The sequence below is a fragment of the Catharus ustulatus genome, chromosome 4 (assembly GCF_009819885.2).
Source record: "Catharus ustulatus isolate bCatUst1 chromosome 4, bCatUst1.pri.v2, whole genome shotgun sequence".
Lineage (NCBI taxonomy): Eukaryota > Metazoa > Chordata > Aves > Passeriformes > Turdidae > Catharus > Catharus ustulatus.
This window is the reverse complement of record NC_046224.1, coordinates 76,911,963-76,931,300: the sequence shown is the minus strand read 5'-3', so window position 1 is coordinate 76,931,300 and position 19,338 is coordinate 76,911,963. Positions and strand designations below refer to the sequence as shown.

Sequence of the window (19,338 nt, the reverse complement as noted above, 5' to 3'; positions counted from 1 at the left end):
CTGTGGGTGCTTGGAGAAGTGGAGTCTCCTCTCCCAGGGCTCTGTGCCTGAGCCAAGCCTACTGCACGACTGGTGGGTGGACGGGAGGGAGTTCCCTTCGAGAGGTCCTTAATGCAGCTCCGATGTTTAGACATTAGGGGGGAAAAAAAGGTTGAAGAAAACAAGTTGTTCCAGGCGGGAGAGGCTGGCACCGCTGGCAGGTAGGCTGCCAGAGCAGTGACAGTGCCGGGGACTGCCTTCTGCTGCGCTGCTTTTGTGTCGCTCATTGTGGGAAAGTTTTGCAATCGCCGTAAGAAGGAAATCCAAGGTTTAAAACCCATGTGGTGAAGTGCTCCACTTGCCGGAGCAGGCTTGGGCTGTGACGTGTCCCTGGCTCCCAGCCTGGGAGCCCTCGGGCAGGGCAAGAACAGCCTGACACTCCTCTGACACACAGTAAGTGCTCTCTGCCTCTTCCCGTTCCTTTGTTTGTTTACTTGGGGGCTGCCACTGCTGCCTGTCTGCACATCGCCTTGTCACTGAACTTGAAAGACTTTATGTCAAGTGCAAAGGTACAATTCTGCAAATTCAGTTGTTTGCTTTTTTTTTTTTTTTTAAGGAAAAGCACTGGTGGGAGCAGCGTATTTTATCACTCCATAGAAAAACTATCCATTACCCCTAATTAATATATTAAGTCCTTTATAATTTTTCTTGCTTCACAGAATTTTAAATACCACTGGTGTCAACGATTCACTGGTTTGCCAAAGTTCAGATTATCATGGAGCGGTTATGGAAAATGTGATTGCTCAATTAGGTGTAAAGGTGTCTCTACAATTTAGCATTTTGAGTTTCAGGTAGTTTATTAGTCTGGCACCATAGATAAAATTTTATATTTAAGATATTGCCAAAAAAACCATGTCACTGATTTGGATACTGTTTATTTAACAGTCAGATGTTTCACAAAGTTAATCATCAGCAAAATACAAATCAATGAAGAATGTATTTACTTTAGAGAACTGTGTTCCAGCTCCTATCGGGGTAAGTCTGACTTTGCCATACTTTAATTATCGATAGCTTTCTTTTAAATTTTTATTTTATTTTTATTTTATTTTTTTATTTTTTTCTTTAGAAGCTGCTGAAGATGGTCTGAGGAAGGTTAGGTCCTTGTAGAAATTTTATGTGTGGCTTAGTCTGAAATAGACATACTTTCTTTCCTTCATCCCCTTTTACTGGAGTAGGATTTGGAACTAAAATTCACAAAATTCAAGTTGGAGTTCTTACGAGGCTTTATCTCTCTTCATGAGACATCAGTGCCTATTTTCAGTTGTTAGGAGTGACCCTTAGGGGGTTGTTGGGTTTCTAAGACTGTTGTTCTTTTCGGCATAGGTGGATGTTCCACAGGGAACCCAGGGAACCCTGGGCATCTTTTTTTGGAGAACGGAACTCTCAGAGGAGCCGGGTGATGTTTGTGGGTTATCCTGGGACCCTGCCACATCCCCACAACACTAAGGTGGGCTCCACTCATGGCTTAGTTGGCCCGGGGGCCTGCAGGAGGAAAACCTTAAGAGTTCCCATGTGACTGAAAGAGCGTGGCATGTTTAAGATTCCAGTGTCTGGAACATGTTACAGGCCAATTTCTTGTCATATATCCCTCTGTACTCTTTGAATGTATGTGCAAACGTATATATCAGAGCGAACTAGTTAATTTTGGTACTATAGCGCCAGTTTTCCAACAAATGAATTAGGCAGTAGTTTTGTTTTCTTTACTTGCTATCTTTCCAGATGTGTTGGTATTAGCTGCTTTCCCCTGATAGGCTTAATCTACACTGGGCAACACAGCTGATTCCTTAAATCTGAACCAAGTTTTAGACTTAAAACTTTATCAGTCTTATTAAAATATCTACATTTATCTTCTGTCCTGCAGGGAGCTTGTGAAGGTCTGTGGACTTAGACAGTCATTATTTGTTGCTTTTAATCAGTGCTCTCCTTTCCCTTAATATATCTTTACCTACCACATTGCTTGCCCTATTTTCTCCTCTGTCATCATTTGTACTCTGATTGTACAAACATTTATCGAATGAATAATGTTACTCATTCAAATGCAGACAGAATGGTTGTATTCACTAAGAAAATCCTCCGAAATATAATATCAGAAGCCTACTGGATCATGCCAAAGGTCCGTTTCGTCTGGAACAGTGATCAAAAATGGGTATCTCAGAAAAAATTTGTTCAAGTGTGGTGCAGCTATTTTTCTGACAAACTGTCCTTACCTCCAGCTGCCTAGGGACTTTCCTTGTCCACAAAGACTTCTAAAAATATTGGATGAGTTACCTATAAATTTTCCATCTATCCAAGAAAGTTCTGGAACCTTTTAGAAAGCAAATTTCACAAACCAGGTGGACTAGTCCTTAGTTACAGTAGATACTTGGAACACTCTTTAACGTCCTTCCTGAGATAACTGCACATTGACATGTTTTCTCAAGTAGTGTCTTGCTACTAAGTATGTCTGAAAAACAATGGAAAGTGCATTTCTTATGCCAATAATAGTTAAGCATAGCAATGTTTTCCTAACAGGAGAAGGAAAACCATGGACAGACCAATCGCTGCTGGCCAGCTTAAAGAAAAATCGGTGTTCCAGGACAGTAATGGCAGTGCAGTCTCTGCCAAGCCTGCGTGCCATAATTGTTCCAAGCTGAAGGTATGGAAGAGCCCTCACCAAGTATTTTCTCTGGAGCACTGAATTGCCATTTGAATTCCTGTCAAAATTCAGTTAGTTATGTATGGCACTGTTTGATACTTTGAGTTGGGAAAAATTATCTGGGCTGCTTCCATGGGGGGATGGAAGGGATTTGGGCAGCAGGGCAGGGAGAGGATCCTGCCTTTCTGCTCTGCTGTGCTGAAACTCCACCTGCAGAGCTGCCTCCAGGTATGGGTCCCAGCACAAGAGGGATGGGGAGCTTCTGGAGCCAGTCCAGAGGAGGGACCCCAAGGGAATCAGAGGGATGGAGCAGCTCTGCTGTGAGGAAAGGCTGGGAGATTTGGGACTGGAGAAGGGAAGGCTCTAGTGGTGACCTCATTGTGGCCTTCAAGTACCTGAAGGAGCCAACAAGAAAGATGAAGAGAGAATATTGACAAGGGCCTGGAGTGACAGGACAAGGGGGAATGGCTTCAAACTGACAGAGGGTGGGCTTAGATTGGATATTGGCAAGAAATTGTTCCCTGTGAGGGCAGGCAGGCCCTGGAACAGGGTGCCTGGAGAAACTGCGGCTGCACCATCCCTGGAAGTGTCCAAGACCCAGTTGGATGGGGCTCTGAGCCACCTGGGACAGTGGCAGGGGGTGGGACAAGATGATCTTTAAGGTCCCTTCTCACCAAAACCATTCTGATTCTGTGGTTGTGAATCCAAGAACATGGAAGTCAATACCTGTGCTCAGAAGTTAAGAAATGAGGTAGTATTTTACTAGCAATTAATTTAGAGATGTGCTATAGCCACAGTGGTAGTTGCAGGTAGATCTTTTTAGTAATGTTTTTTAGAACAGGGAGAGAGTTAATAAGATGTACCATGTTATAAATACCAGAAATTAACAACATTATGCTGCAAGTTTTTCCTAAGGAAGGAACAGCTGAACCAATGTGTATTAGAAAGTTAGAAGATCCATACCATCAATGCCAATTGTCATTTTCTTTAAAGTAACAGAGTTTTTGGAGGCCACCCTGGAAAAAAAAAAGGAAAATCTATTTTCATGATGACTATAGGATAATTCTCCTCATAGGAAATTAGAAAACAAAGCATACGGTTTTTTTGCTTCTTGAGTGGGTTGCTCAGGCATCCAGCCATAAAGCAAAAATTGTTACTTTGCAAACTCAATTATTTTCTCTCTTCAGATATTTCTTGGAGCTCTAGCTTTTTCCTTTTTTGCCAAAGGATTTTCTGGAAGCTATATGAAGAGCATGTCCAGTCAAATTGAAAGGAGATTTGAAATCTCATCATCGATTGTTGGCATTATTGATGGCAGCTTTGAGATAGGTATATGTACTTTCTTTGAAAGTGGATAAGTGCTTCTTAGTACACTTTAATTCCCCCAGGAAATCTATTTCTGTGCTGGCTCTCTCTCCTGTTGATACAGGTAACTTAATGATCATGGTGTTGGTGAGCTACCTTGGACCGAGAGTTCATCGGCCAAAAATAATTGCTGTTGGGTGTCTCATCATGTCTGCAGGAGCTTTTTTGTCAGTGATGCCACAGTTCCTAATGGGACGGTAAATATGGAGAGTTTTCATGTTGTGCACTAATTGAACTTGATTATATGAAGTGTTTTCTAAAGCATATATCTGAGTTAAAATTTTGATAGTTGTAGTTACTTCCAAAAGGAAAATGGGTGGATTTTTGAATACTGACTTTCTGATGTCCTCTCTGAAAGCTTACCTCTTGCTACAGGTAAGAGTCAGATTTCTAGAGGACTTAGATGTAACTGAGGATAAAGTGGGTAGAATTTTTTACCTGGTATGGATATATATGCACACACATTTTTTCCTTTTTTTTTAAACTATGTTCCCTTTTTTATATTTAAGTGAACTGCAATTAGATCTTGATGGGCAAGGCTTCTTTCTCCATGGGGGCTACTCATGATAAACTCTTTGAAATGCTGAAGATTTTAATGTAAACTTGGGGAGTATTAAGCATCTAAATGCCTCATTTACATTTAAGCTGTAAAACTTAATTGTGAGATGCAGGTCATACCTTTCCAACCCTTTGGCATCCTTGCATCTGCCACAAAGGTAAGAAAGAGGTGCCATTATGGAAAAACATCAACCCTGTTGTATGTAGACAGATGTGGATGAACTCTGCCTCTGTCCTGCTGTTGAAAGAATGATCTCTGGAAGTAGATTTGTTGCTCTTCAGCTCAGGAAAATACTGAGGTTAGAATCATCAGAGCACTTGAAAATGGCATGAAGATACTTATTTTTTTACACTAAGCACTGGAAGTGGGCCTCCCCTTCACTTATTGTGTGTGAAGCAGGAGTGAACATTTGTGGGAGACTCAGACACACTTCCTGCAGAGCAAAGTCCTTCATCTGTCAGTTGTATTTCACACAGTTGTTTTCCAGTTACAATTATGAAAGGATAACTGTTAGTGTGGACAACTCCTCCAAGAGTGTGTCAGCGTGCTCCCCAGCATCATCTGAGGGCCCTGCAGTCACAGATGCTACAGAAACACTCAGCACAATGATAAATGCTGGTAAGATAAAGCTCTGATGCTGGATTCCCTTCTTCTGCTTGTCCCAGTTGCACACCCTTTTTTACTGGAGTAAACCCTGCTAGAAACCATGACATAAATAAACTCAACCTGTAATGATTGTTAAACCCTGTATTTTTTTATTTTACTGTTGCTGTAAAACATTGCCAGGATAATGTTCATAGAAATATAAATGTTTATGACCTGCAGGTTGTGAGAAAACAACAAATTCCTATCTGTGGCTCTTTGTTTTGGTGGGGAACCTTCTACGTGGAATTGGGGAGGCACCAATTATGCCACTGGGAGTTTCATATATTGATGATTTTTCTAAAGAAGAAAACTCAGCGTTTTATATAGGTAATGTGCAAATGAGCGATTTTTATGCTAGACATTCTGTTCTTTAACATTTCTGTAGTCGAGCAGATGCTCAACAAACAAAATTATCTGGATAATTTTGTGTTGTGCAGAGACAAAACAAACCCCAAACAGTGCAAAAGAGGTCTCATATTTATTTTCTAGGGGTATCTCCAGGATGGTCTTTTTGCTTGCCCTGAGGAGTTTATGTGATGAAGAGAGGCATAGTAAAATACTGGTTTCCTCAAAGTGCTGAATCATACCTGTCTGATCTGGCATATCATCTTTAGCACCACATCTTCAGAGAACCAAATTCTTCTGAATTTTTCATAGATATGGGAATGATCCTTAATGTGAGGATCTGTAATGTAGTCAGAATAAATTACAGTAATGTGAATGTATTTCAGGAGCTCTTACTTGAATTTTTGAGTTTTACATGTAGCACACTTTCAGTTGAAAGCTTTTTAAAGTCACTGTTTGCTGAAGGAAAAAGACCACCTGGCCAGGGTGTTGTAACAAATCCTTTCTATTGGGATTCTGATCCTGTTTGGATGGCACACTACCTATTGCCCAAGATGGAGAGGCTTACACCCAAGCTAATTAATTTGTTGGCAGATTGATTTAACAGTGTGGGATGTTTGTGTGGCTGAGGGAGTTCAAGAACTGTGGCCTGAAATCAGTTTGGTGAAATTCAGCTGGTCAGGAAGATAGTAAGGCATATTTTCAGGAAGACCTCAGTATGTAGTGCTACAGGGTGAGGCCATTGCCAATGTTTGGGAATGAGGAAACCTGTAGGTTGAAGAAAATGGAGTATTGTGGCGTTAACTGTCAAAAACAAGTATTCCACTAAGCAGTTATCCAAAATATTTGTAATTGCCTCTGAACTTCTGATTAAAGGTATTTTAAAAAGTTTAGCTAATTTTTTTTCTTGTCAGAATCCAACCTGGGAGAGATTGAGAGGTTGGGGACTACTGGGCAAGTGAGATCAAAAACAAAGTAAACATGGAGAGTAGCATAGATGCAGCTAAAATGGAAATTGGTTTATGCAAGAGAAATCAGGTATTTAGTTTACATTTTATTAAAGTATTTCATTTTTACATTCAGAATAGCAGTTTTCAGTTACTTTACTTTGGTGGACTGAACCACTTTGCAAAAAAGTGAAAGTTGAAACAGTCTTTTCCATAGAACAGAAATTTCATTTCTTGGCTAACTTTAATTCTTTTCTATATCTTCTTTTATCATCCAGCTGAATTAATTTAAAATCAGTGTTTCTGTAAAATACAGACATTTTAAAAATGTCCCATAATAAAAAAAGTCAGTCTAGCCTAGCTGATAATTTTTGAGCATTAATCTCATTGTTTGACCCTGAACAAGAAGTTTCAGCTTTGTCTTTCCTTTTTCCGTTGATGTTTTGTTGAGTAAGAACATAAGTTATTTTGAGGCAGAGACTGCATTTTCTTAATAGAATGAACTAAAATAATTTTGCTAGTGTTGTGGTGACAGTAATAATACCGGAGTTGCCATGGGAAGGAACAGAAAATTTAGCATATTTGTTAAGATGTAACAATTTATTTCAGAAGTTCTGGGTGATAAGCTGAGCAATCACTATATTCAGAAGAGAATTTTCAAAACCAAATCTCTCTCAGGAGGAAAATCTCTGCTGTAGAACACAATAGGATTTACAGAGCACAGTGCTGGATGTGGCAAGAACTTACAGGCTTTTGGGAAAGAAATTCCTTTTTTTCTAATGGAATGAAACCTTCTGCAATTTCAAGGTGTCAGTTCTGCACTAGAATTCAGGAATCCCAATTACTGAGTTGCAGTTTGATCCTGTTACCTCCTCACAACTAAACTTTAACAGAACAACACAAGTGGCAAGGGAATGTGAGAACCTATGCTTGAATTATTTTGCAGTATTTTATTTTATGTTGGTTGCCTGTAGTGGTCACAAAAATCAAATTGTGCTCTATTTACACTTCCGGTCAGCAAAATGCAGTGTAGCTTCCTGGGTTTGTCTTAGCCTTCACAGCTTATTCATTTGCTCCTAGGGCCATCCCACCTTCTGATCGACACCCCAGCTATGGTTAGGGCAGCTTGCACCTTTTATTCTTGCTGCTCAGGACATTCCACAATAGCCTGAGCCCCTCTCCTGCCTGCCCCTTCCTCTCTTGTTTCCTTACCCTCAGAGAGGAAGGCTTACCTTTGTCCACGCAGTGTTTTGCCCCATCTCCCTTCTCTTGCAGGCCTGGTGAGATCCTCGGGCATGTTTGGGCCGACACTGGGCTTCCTACTGGGCTCCTTCTGTGCCAGTCTCTGGGTCGACGTTGGCGCCGTGGATGTTGGTACGGAACCCGTGTGGGTCTCCTGGGATCGTGGGGGTGGCACCTTGGGCCAGCAGGGCTTTGGGTGCAGGAGCCTCCATGCCAAGGAGCACCTCACCAGTTCACTGCCCCAAAAACAGGGGCTCTCCAGAGAGCTTTTCCTGTCAAATATTGGCATTTTAAAATCAGATGTTGTAGTGTGGTTGGAGTAACCCTCCTACCCCTAGTGCACCTTTTTTATGCTTGCACACACACTTGTTACAGCCTTGCTGTGCAGCTGAGAGCAAATGATTGAATAAAAGGCAGTTTCTATGTTGAGGGAGCAGTGAAAAGCTCATGGACACTTGCAACACTTAGCAAAAGTATGCTGCAAAGATTCATCTCAAAACTCATTTTGTTGTTCAAATCACTTTCACTTAGAAGTCTCTTATCCCATGGAAAACTTGAGCATATTTTGGGGAAAACGTAGAGTTTGGGGATGGAGAAGGAGGACACTCAGATTGAGAACGGGGAAGGTTTTGGTTTTTTGGGTTTTTTTTGTGGTGGAGGGTCATTTTGCTCATTCCCCCAGAGGGTATTGGAGGATTGTGGCAAAGAAATGCTGCCATGGGCTTTTGGACAGATCTATTGCAACCTGGTCTAGTGGAAGGTGTCCCTGCCCATGGCAGGGGGTTGGAGTGAGATGATCTGAAATGTCCTTTCCAACATAAACTATTATGTAATTTGAAACCAGCTTCATGTCAATTCTTCATATGGGCCCTCATTCACCTCTGTCCTGTTTTAAATTATATATATGAGGGTATACAGTAATGTATACTAATCTGTAATAATTGCTCTCCATAACATTTAACCTATTTTCCTGTTTTTCTGTATTTTATAGATGCCATCAGCATAAATCCTAAGGATAGCCGCTGGGTTGGTGCCTGGTGGCTTGGATTGCTTATCTGTGGAACAGTCAACTTCATTGCCTCATTGCCTTTCTGGTTTTTACCCTATTCTTTACCAAAAGAAGGAGAGAATGAAAACTTGAAGATTAGTCACTTGTCAGTTCAAGGAGATCACTGTAAAATAGACACCCCAGCTCAGCCACAGTTGAAGTTCTCAGAGGCAGCAAAAGGTGAAAGATTATTGCCCAAATGTTTGCATATGAATTCTGTCTCATGGATTCATTGTGAGCTGAGCACGGACTCACACAGCCTTCAGAAAAATGCATGTTTCTGCGCTGCAAATTATCAACAAAAATTTGTCCTACTATAATTACTCTTTGAGGGCAAGTTTCAGCTCTCTCCTGATATCAGACTGCTGGAAAAAACTTGTGCTGTTTCACTGAGCACCAGGGATCCTCAGTTGATAGTTGTGAGCTGATTTATTACACCTACAGTCCTCTGATTATGAAGAGAGAGTGGGGAAAACATCCCATCCCTCATTCATGACTGATCCATAGCAGGCAGGCTCCTGTTTCACTGAGGAAAACCTTTGGGAAGGAAACTTAGAGCTTACTGTGACTACATCACATGTTGGAGGGACTCCACTGGATCTGTAGCTCCTGTGTATGAGCTCAGGGATGCTGAATTCATCTCATATAGGCAATTCCAGATCCAACAGGCCATTGCTTTTATTGTTATGCCTTTAGTATTAGACCCAGTTTGTTTATATGTGCGCACCTACAGTAGATGTGTTTTGAGCTCACCTTTTTAGGCAGCTGTGCCAAGAGCTAGACTACAGTCTAAATGCAGGTGTTTATGTTCACTTTATTTGAATGGATTTTAATGTTGTAATCAAGTGTCCCAGAAATTATTGCAGCATTCTTTGGGCAGCCAGGTGCTTCTGTTCTTTAGACATCACCCTCATGTGTGGTTGGTGAAGGCTCCTGCTTTAGGGACCACATGTTACTCTTGGCAGAGGATCTTAACACTCTGTGCAGACCTTGTGAAGGTGTGCTGAGAGCTGAGCACCCCAGAGAGGAACCCTGTGCCACACAGAGGATAACCCAGGATCCCTGATTGCCAGCTCAGCATCCTCTGATGTTGGGCTGTTTGGCCCTGCTCCTCCTGTCAGGCACGTGTTGGCAATGACAACACTCACTTGAGTGTTGTGGTAGGCACAGAATTATAACCTGCAACGCAGCCAGTAATTAAATCCAAGCTAATTTTACTATCTAAAGGATACCAAAACAACTCTTCTGTGTTTAGCAGGGTGTACAACATATACCTCTCCATTGCAGATTTCTTGCCAGCACTCAGGAAGCTGTTTGGAAATCCAGTTTTTGTGGTGTTCATCTTCCTGACTATTCTGCAGTACAATTCCCTTGTTGGGATAATAACTTATGAGCCAAAGTTTATGGAGCAGCAATTTAATGTATCCGTGGCAAAAGCCATCTTTCTAATTGGTAGGTACCTGACTTATTTTCAAATTCCACTGTCAAAAAGCAAGCTTTTATTTGTTATTTTGCCTTCTGTTTTAGAAGGAGCTTATGTTAACTCTTTTGGTTAAAAAGGAAGCATGTAGTAGTTTCCTAATTTTCTTACTGTGTTTTGGAAATGGATGTTAATTTTAGTGTTAATTATCCTGGTGCTGCTAATTCAGTGAGCTAGAGGATTATTAAAACCAGGTGGAAGCTTTTTTCATAGTAAGATTTGGGTTATGTGTTTTTGCAAGTAAAAACCACACATCTGTCATCAGCTGCAACTAAGTAAAAACTAATAGAAATTTAAAGTGTTTAATGAGATGTTTGATTTTTTTTTCTTTTCAGAGTAACACATTAGTATAAGTATTCTTTGATCTTGATATGAAATCCAAATTTTATAAGCAATAAGGAATCAAAATATACAAGTTTGAGTCACTTCATTAATTTCAAATCTCTTTTTCTGTTTACCAGTTCCTTCAAAAATAAATACTTTGCAGTGTGCTACAAAAAAAGAATGCTGAAATTATATTTATCTTACAGGAATTTATATGGTCTCATAATCTGGAGGGAAAACCAGGCTATGTGAGGTCATTGCAGAACTGATACTGCATTACTTTAATCTGAAGACACAATGCCTTAGCTACAAATGTGGGAAGAATTTTCTTTTTCCTATCTTTTTTCTTCTGAATGCTCAGAAAATTTTACAGAAATGACCAAGGAAACCAAGCGACCCGAAAAGGCAAACCCATCCCACTAACACCTTGTAAAACCTCTCTGTTCAGGAAGTATATGTGTAAGGGCTGGTGTTTGAAATGCTGAACAGATTAAATCTAAATGCAAATAATCTCTTTACTCACTGTCAGATTGACATGGAATCCAGTGCAGAACCAGGTGCAACTTCCGTTTATATTTGGTTTTGGTGACTTTTTTGTAGCTTTGACAAAGTTTTGTTTTATTTTATATGAAGGGCATATGAGCTAAGACATTATCACTCACTCCAGTTTCTAATAGGTTAAGGTTGTATAGGTTTTATTATATCTACATACAAACAACAATAGAGTGAAAATGCAGTGAAGACTGAGGAACTGAGCTTTCTGAAATCATAATATGATTTGAAAAAGAAAATGGGGATGTGAAATTACTAGAATGGAATATGACTCTCAGAACCTCAAAAGAATCAGCCCAAAAATATTTTGAAAATACTAGAACCAGATATTTATTCTAAAAGACTCAATGCAAGTGAGAGCAGTTAACATTTTTCTTGCTATCTATTTGCAGGCGTGATACTTTTACCTGTCACAATCCTGGGGATGTTTTTAGGAGGCTTCCTGATCAAGAAATTCAAGCTTCACATAACTGAAATGACCAAGTTTGCGTGCGTCACCTTTATAGTGGCATATTTGCTGAACCTCTTGTACTTTGCGTGCAGCTGTGAGGCGCTCCAGGTGGCCGGGCTGACAGCGCCATACTCTGGGTTTGTATCCCCTCAGGTCTGGGGTGCTTCAGTCATTTGTCACAGCTGCTTCTGTGGGGGTGATGCACAGAAGAAAATCTAAGGTTTTGAGACAGAATTGTCAGTCTGAAGTCATACCTAAAGCTGGAGATGGGGAAAATATGCCAATTTTATTTACAGAATTTTGTTTAAACTAGACAATTCATTTTTCTAAATTCTTTTTCCTAAAAATACCTACCTATTTTGGCAAATTGCTAAAAAAAAGATGACGTTTATTACAGGCAAATTAAATTTGTTTTCTCTTTCAAAGCTTTAACTAAAAGCTAGCTTTTTTCTATTATGTAAGGGAGTAGGATGCAAAAGAAGTGTTGGAAACGTCTTGCCCTCAGGCAGTGCCTCCAGACGGGACCATTGCTAGACGAATAGTTATGAGCCCACGTGGGGGATTGGCAGCCCCTTGTGGTACTTGGAGTTGCTTGTGAGCCATTTCTCATCTGGAAGGTGCAAAGTGGTCCTGGGCTGTGTGCTGCAAGGAGAGCCTGCCCCTCCCTTACCGGGACCATGGCCCGTGCTTCCTCGAGAACCTTCTCCAGACTCTAGCAGCCTGCCACAATTGCCTACTGTATCAATTCAGCTTGGTCTGGTCCAAATTTCACAGAATTTTAAAGGATTAAACTGAATCCAGCAGGACTGGGATGCATTTTTAGTCCAGAAAGAAACTCAGCCCTGTGTTTTTTGAAACAGAGCCTGTCCTCAGGGAAATATCTAAGTTATCTTGATGAACCTGATGTCCAGCTCAACTTTGAGCTTAGTTTTTGCCATGAAAGTATTTCAGGGGTTTGTGCAGTGGAGATAACCCTGGTTGAGTGCAATATCTGGTACTGCAGATTGAATTAAAAATAAGCATAAACAACAAGAGACCATATACTGAAAGAGCAATCACAGTTTGTCCAGAGGAACTGAGTCTGGAGAGTTGAGCACATATTAGTGTTTCTGGTTAAGTGACTCATTTAGTGTTTTCCCTGTTCAACAAGTCATATTTTGAAGACAAGCAGCAGCCTAATGAGGGCTAAGTCCCTCAGTTATCTTCCCTTCTAAGAGACTTAGGGGAAATGTAGCCCACATAATTTGTGCTTTTGGCTGAGGGAAGGAAGAAACAGGAAGAAAAGGCAAGTTTTGGTCATTTTTAAGTTTCATTTGTGATTGACTTCACAGCAAGGGTGATTTGTAGATGGTGAGCTCCTAACACTTTCTGGAAACTGAGCACTGCTAACACGTGCTCAGAGTGTCCTGATACAGTCACCTGGATCCAGTGAAAAAAATGTCAAGTAAATCTTGCTGTTTTGGTTTTATGTGGTTTTACATTCCTACCTCTATCACCTGGATATGGTATGATATCATGCTGCTGAGGAAAAGTATGGTCTTTTCGTGGACCATGTTTCTGTGATAAGAGATTCTAGCTATGACTTTCTTTTTCTTGGGGTGTGCTTTCAAACGCAAAAGTAATACTAGATATTCCTGCCCAGCCTTTTCATTACCATGCTTTTTCAGTGACAATCCATAGGAATGTTAATGCTTGATGAAAAATCCCAACAGAACTTTGTTTTAGCTGAAAATCACTTGAGTGACCATATGACAGCTTCATAGTGCATTGGTGGTAGCAGATAGCTGCCCATTCTGATGGCTTCATTTTCTCCATGCTTTTCCTCACTATTTCCTATATATTTTTTTTTCTTTTTACTATATAATTCCACTAAATAATTGCTTAACTTCTTTCTGTTTTCCTCCAGAATAAAGCACCTTTCCTCCAGCAAGCACATCTACATGGCCAGCTGCAATGCTGAGTGCAACTGCAAGGTGGATCAGTGGGACCCTGTCTGTGGGGATAATGGGATCACATACATGACAGCCTGCTTTGCAGGGTGCAAGTCATCATCTGGGACAGGAAGGAATATGGTAAATATCCAGGCAGACAGGTGACTGTGCAGTAGGACATGGAGTAATGGTTTTAAGTTAAAAGAGGGTAGGTTTAGACTAGATAAAGGGGAGTCATTTTTACCATCAGGAAAGCCATTTCCAGGACTTCAAATAATTCTACCTGAGCAAGACTGTTAAAAACATTGTGTTTGCAGAAGAGTGTGTAAATGCTTATATTTTCTGGCAGAAGCAGAATTGTCTTCAGTGACAATACTGAAAAAGACAACAGCCTGGGCTGGTATGGCAAGTGAAAAATCTAGCTGCTGAAGTGTTTGTTTATCACCACTGAATTCTGAATAAGTAAATTCCCCTTCTCATCTTCTCCTTTCAGGTGTTTCACAATTGCAGCTGTGTGCAAGGACAAGGGCTCGGGCTTGGCAATTCCTCTGCAGTTTTGGGACAATGCCAAAGAGAAAGCTGTACCAAAGTCTTTCCCTATTTTTTAGCATTGCAGACTGCATGTGCATTTTTTTTAGCCTTAGGAGGCACTCCAACATACATGATTATGTTTAGGTGAAATACTTTACTTTACCTTGACCTTAAAGCTTGGGGAAAGAGAAGCAGAAAATGATACCTACTATTTCATTCCTGCTGTGAGGAGTGGCATGTCGATCAAATTGTGTCCCTGAGGATTTGCCTGTACTCTGAAATACAGCTTTTTTCAGAGGCAGAGCAAAATATCTGTCCAGAAATTTAATTCTAATTTGATGCTGAATAGATACTTTGGTGATGAAAGGGGGAGCATTATGCTGGTCCTGAATGCTGGATTTCAATTCTAGTGAAAGAGATGTTTTTACAGGAGCATTGGGCTTGAAATAAGATGCAGTGCTAAGCCATAGCCAATGCTGTTCACATTATTCAGACAGAAACAGGTACTTTGTTAAAAGCCTTGTGGCTTCACAATGTCCTCTATGTTGGGAGAAGTCTGATGCTCCCATTTTTTTGGTCAGCTGATCGGAGCAGAATTATAGCAGGAAGTTTTTTTTCAAGTTTTCATTCCTTCCATCGGAAAGTAGCGCCACTATTTTACATTCAGAAGAAAAGACAATGTTCTGTGCCTGCCATGTGGAAGTGTCTTTATCCTCCTGCTCACGGGTGGATCACAATCACGGTGGTCAGTGCACGTGACTGAGTAGTGACTGCGTAACTTGGCAAAGCTGCTGATTTCCTGCAGTATTTGTAAGCATAGTGCACACCTGGGTTATGGACAAGACTCACTTTGCTGGCCAGTTTTCAGAACCCTATTGTGTATAATGAGAAGCCTTTGATGCTGACGCTCAAGACAAACAAACTCCAGGGCAGGGAGCAGGCTGGGCACAGCAGGGCTGCCTCCTGCCCCTGTGCCAGCTCAGTATTCCCCTCTGGTTTTTATCAGTTCTTGCAGCTCACCTGATGGACACAGGTTGCTTTCCGCTGGTAAGGAATGAGGTGCTTTTACAGCCAGGTCACTCACATTGGCTGTGTTGCTGTGAAATGCTGGAGGCAGAGGTGGGTTTAATCTAACAAGGACTACACATCCTTGTTCCTTCTGGTCACCACTGCAAAAGTGCACCACTGCAAAACCCTCATAAAGTGAGGCTTGGTGCTTGACCTAGAGGCCTGTCTTGGTTTGGTTACTTCGCTTTCACGTCCCTGTGCATCATCTCCCAAAAGTATTTACAACCTGTTTTGCTTTGGCTCAAGATGAGTTTCTGTAGATTATTCCATTTATTTCAATGAGTGTTCTTCTGCAGAAGGACACTCTGCATCTGTACTTTAGCTTTGGTAAATGTTTTCAGTCAGGGCTCGAGTGGGCTCTGCCACAGTACCCTTGCAGGGGGGCATGTGCAGGTGCATTACTCTGTTCCTCAACATGCTGGTTTTGTTTCCTTTCCAGATCTGTTTCTCCAGACCTGAAATCCTTTGCTGTTGGAATAGAGACTTTGGGTGGTAGAGTACTAGGTAAGATTTCATTTCTTTGTGGTTTTCAAGTGGGTAATCAAAGAAGCCAAAGAGCTAGACCAAAGTTAGCCATTGCATTGCGCTTGCTCCAGAGAAGAACAAAACAAACATTCTAAAATTTTTCTTTGTAAGTAGACTATACATTTCAAAATGTTTGGAGGAGCTTGCTGGTATGTATTTATGTATTATGATAATCTGTGCAGATTTTTTTCTCTACACTGAAAATAAATTAGACAAAGGAAGGAAATTTCATTTTACTTTGGAGGGTTTTTTTAATTTTAAATTGTGGACCCAGCTACATGAGCTTGATCAGTCTGCATATCCGTAGCACCCATCCTCCCTTTTGCTGACCATTATTCACTTAAAGCTCTGGTGTACTTTGCCTATTATTTTGTTTCTTGAGTTTATCTGCAATGAACAGATAAGTATTTGGGTAAGTATTCAGACACATAGTCTGCCCTGCCTCAAGCAAACCTTGCGTCGTCATCCCTTGTTTGCTGATTTTGAAATCTCTTCCTTGAAGACCAACCCAAGTAGTGGTTTGGATCTCTTTTCTAATCTCCATATTTTAGCTATTACTGCGGAGAATCAATCTTCTACTTTGATAAGACAGTTAACTTCACAAAATTGCACACTTGCTCTCAAACAGCTTACTGATGATATTAAAACAGTATTGTCTAAAAGATATTCTTTGAGTACTACATAAATGTAGGCTTATTACCCAGTTTCTGTGGAGTAAATGCTTAATTTTGTCCCTTTGCACTGCACTAATTACCTTTTAATGGCAAGCTGTTGTGTAAGACCTGAATAGATACATCAATATGCATAAGTATTAATATGTCATGGCATGTAATTCCACACCAGGGATTGCAAAAGAAATGTTGATTATATTATTTCTTTAAACAACCGAAGTTAAACTTCTAATAAAAATAGCATTAAAGGGAATTGCTAACATTTCCCTTGCTGGATATTAAGCTGTAATTGTCCATCATTTCAACTCCCTTTAAGTACTTGCATAAATATTTTCACAAATTGTGTCATCTCAAAGCTGGAACTGGATGTTCAGTCCCATTCTATGCAGGCATAATTCAAAAAGCTGGAGGTTCACTTCCTCATTTATATACTTGACATGAAATTAGGAGCTCTCCATGTCAGAGATCACGTAATGAGAATTTTCTTTCCAGGAGGACTCCCAGCCCCGATTTATTTTGGTGCCTTGATAGACAAGACCTGCTTGAAATGGGGGACAAAAAGCTGTGGAGGATCTGGATCCTGCAGAGTATATGACACAAAAGAATTCAGGTAATCCTCATTGAGGTTTGGGAATCTGGGCAGCAAGGACCGAGGTGAACTTGCCTCATGCCAGCTGTCTGTAGACTGATTAGGGTCTAACTGCACCATAGCTCCTTACTTTGACTAGACCTTAATAGGTAAATAAGCCAAATACTTTTTATTCAGCCTGACACCTAAAATTGCAGGGCACTTCCTTAAGTAATGAAAATTAGTTCTTTTGTTGTAGTCTACACTGAATAATAAGTGCACTGATTAATTCTGGGACATTTTGTGGGATGCTGAAAAACTGTGAGCTACATGTAGCTCTGCAGAGTCTCTCCCTCATCCCCACTCCCTCCTTCCTCATTTATTTGCTTCCTGTTGTCTAAGACACCTCACAAAATCCCCTTGGAGGGAGGACACAAATGACTGGAGAACTGTGGCTGGGAGCACTGAGTGTGCCAGTGAGGAGATGGAGAGGGACAAGGACAATAGGCAAAAAGCCCCAGCTGGTGCAGCTCCTCTTTAGTTAGCCCTAAAATAGAGTCTGCTGAGTGTCTCCAGACATTTCTGCTCTAAGACCTGATTAGAGCCTGTCTGGGCTAAATATCACCAGGTCATTTGCTTTCTGCCTCCTATTTCTTATTTTAAAATGTGACGAAATACCTGGCTGAGAACAGATGATTTTGTCAAGCTTCTCCTTCTATCTTACTTGGTTCCATAGAGAATTGCAAAGTTTTATTAATATAATTGTGTTTTGTCCCTTTTTCCCCCCCCCAGGAATGTCTATCTTGGCCTCATTGCAGGACTACGGGCAGGATGCTGTCTCTTGTACTTAGTGCTCTCCGTTTTAATTATGAAACGCTTCAAACCAGATGGCAAAGAGATGACAGATATTAAAAATGCAGAGAGATCAGCCAGCAAAGAACTAGATACTGCTAACAAAAGAGAAATTCTTCCTGGTTCAAGAACCTCAGAGGAGAGTGAGGAAACTTATATGTAAAAATGAAACAAGACCTAGGCTTCAGTTTTTCTGAAGTGCAAAAGGAGTCTAATTACTGGCTATAACAACTAGTTTACATTTTGGGAGTTCAAAAAGTATCTTTGAACATTGGCTTTTTATTGGCTTTACCCATCATCTTCCTTTTGTCATCTAAAACAGCAATAAGGGGAAAAGGTGTTCAATATTTTGGGGAACTCTGCCATCCTCCTGCTCTCAGTCCCTTTCCTTGACCCACAGTAGGACAACCCAAAAATTTTGCAAATGTCATAAATGTGATTATGATTGAAAAATTAAGAAGAAATCCATAATAAGCTGCTTTGTTGTTTTCCACTGAGGATATTTCAAGTCCTCTTGCTCTGTATTTAGTCCTAGAGCTCTCCATGGCCAATCAATCTTGACTTGGGCTACTGTGATGTGAAAAGTAGGGGGGGTTTTGCTGTGAGGTTTGTTTTGCTGTGGGGTTCCTGACCAGAGCTTATGGTTCCAGACTTGCTCCCATGTGCCATGACCAGGTGAGACCCCCAGGGCTGTCAGGGAGCACCTTCTGAGCTCAAACAGCACTACAGCTCTGGGGGTTTGGCTTGAAAGGGTTAAACAAAGTGGACAGCAAATAAACAAAGAGGTGTATTAATTTTGCAGCACATCTCAAAAATGGGTTTGAGATAGACTGAACTGCAATAAAGTGATAGGTACTTAAGTTTCTTTGGTTTCTTTTTTTGGGGGGGTTTTGTTTGGTGTTTGTTTGTTTTGTTTGTTTGTTTTGGGTTTTTGTGTGTGTGGAGGGAAGGGAGGCCAGTTTTATCCTAAGGACCACTGTATTTGTACCACATACCTACATTTCCTTCCTTTTTTTAAGGAACCTTCAATACACCTTGAAATACAGTACTGCACACTTGAAAACTCACAGCTTTCCACAGACAGCCTTGTCCAGAGAGAAGCTTTATTAAAGGAAGCTCCTAACAGTTACTGAATGGGGAAAGAAATCTCTAAAAATATTATTTGTCTAATATTTTGTTGACAGCCCTCAGGCAGTACCTTTGTATTAGGACCAAACCTACTCAGCAAGCTCACTTTAGATTTTGTTTTATTTTCTGGAGGGTATCTTTCTCCCTGCAGTGCTAAAACCAGGAGCCTAAAACCAGGAAACAAAATTTTTCCTAATTTTAATCTTCTTTTAGGATATGGAATGGAGATAATAGACATAAAGAAAATCTACCACAATTTATCTGAAAAAGTAGCAGATCGCAGGGCTAATAAGAGGGATTCTCAAATGATTTTATGACCTTTCTTCTACTCATCTGCCCACCTGAGTGCAAGAACAGGGATAGAAAAAGGATTGGTGGCATACTCACTGAAAGGAAGTTCCTCATATCCTGGCCTTTTGGGGATGGAGTTGT

General features: G+C 40.7%; 1 protein-coding gene across 2 annotated transcripts; it reads left to right on the top strand.

Annotated features, from left to right (window-relative positions):
* Positions 1-85: 85 nt before the first annotated feature.
* On the top strand, positions 86-18,638 carry LOC116995914 (solute carrier organic anion transporter family member 1C1-like). 2 transcript variants are annotated; one of them, XM_033059022.1, is made up of 16 exons: positions 86-548; positions 925-1,014; positions 2,551-2,674; positions 3,862-4,003; positions 4,104-4,236; positions 5,086-5,216; positions 5,424-5,570; positions 7,811-7,909; positions 8,769-9,005; positions 10,113-10,277; positions 11,574-11,769; positions 13,539-13,704; positions 14,057-14,238; positions 15,602-15,666; positions 16,851-16,968; positions 17,719-18,638. In XM_033059022.1, the coding sequence occupies exons 3-16, from the start codon at positions 2,564-2,566 to the stop codon at positions 17,939-17,941; spliced, it is 2,115 nt and encodes a 704-aa protein (XP_032914913.1). In that variant the 5' UTR covers positions 86-548; positions 925-1,014; positions 2,551-2,563; the 3' UTR covers positions 17,942-18,638. The 2 variants fall into 2 exon arrangements, with proteins under 2 accessions (XP_032914913.1, XP_032914914.1); XM_033059023.1 differs by lacking the exons at positions 14,057-14,238; positions 17,719-18,638 and having other exon boundaries at positions 16,851-16,937.
* Positions 18,639-19,338: the final 700 nt, after the last annotated feature.

What these genes read in the sequence shown, in the direction of transcription:
- LOC116995914 (XM_033059022.1), top strand. Translation starts at nt 2,564, where the DNA reads ATGGACAGACCAATCGCTGCTGGCCAGCTTAAAGAAAAATCGGTGTTC. An exon ending in ACATACATGATTATGTTTAG is followed by an intron (nt 14,239 to 15,601) that starts GTGAAATACTTT and finishes TTTCCTTTCCAG; the next exon opens with ATCTGTTTCTCCAGACCTGA. An exon ending in TTTGGGTGGTAGAGTACTAG is followed by an intron (nt 15,667 to 16,850) that starts GTAAGATTTCAT and finishes TTTTCTTTCCAG; the next exon opens with GAGGACTCCCAGCCCCGATT.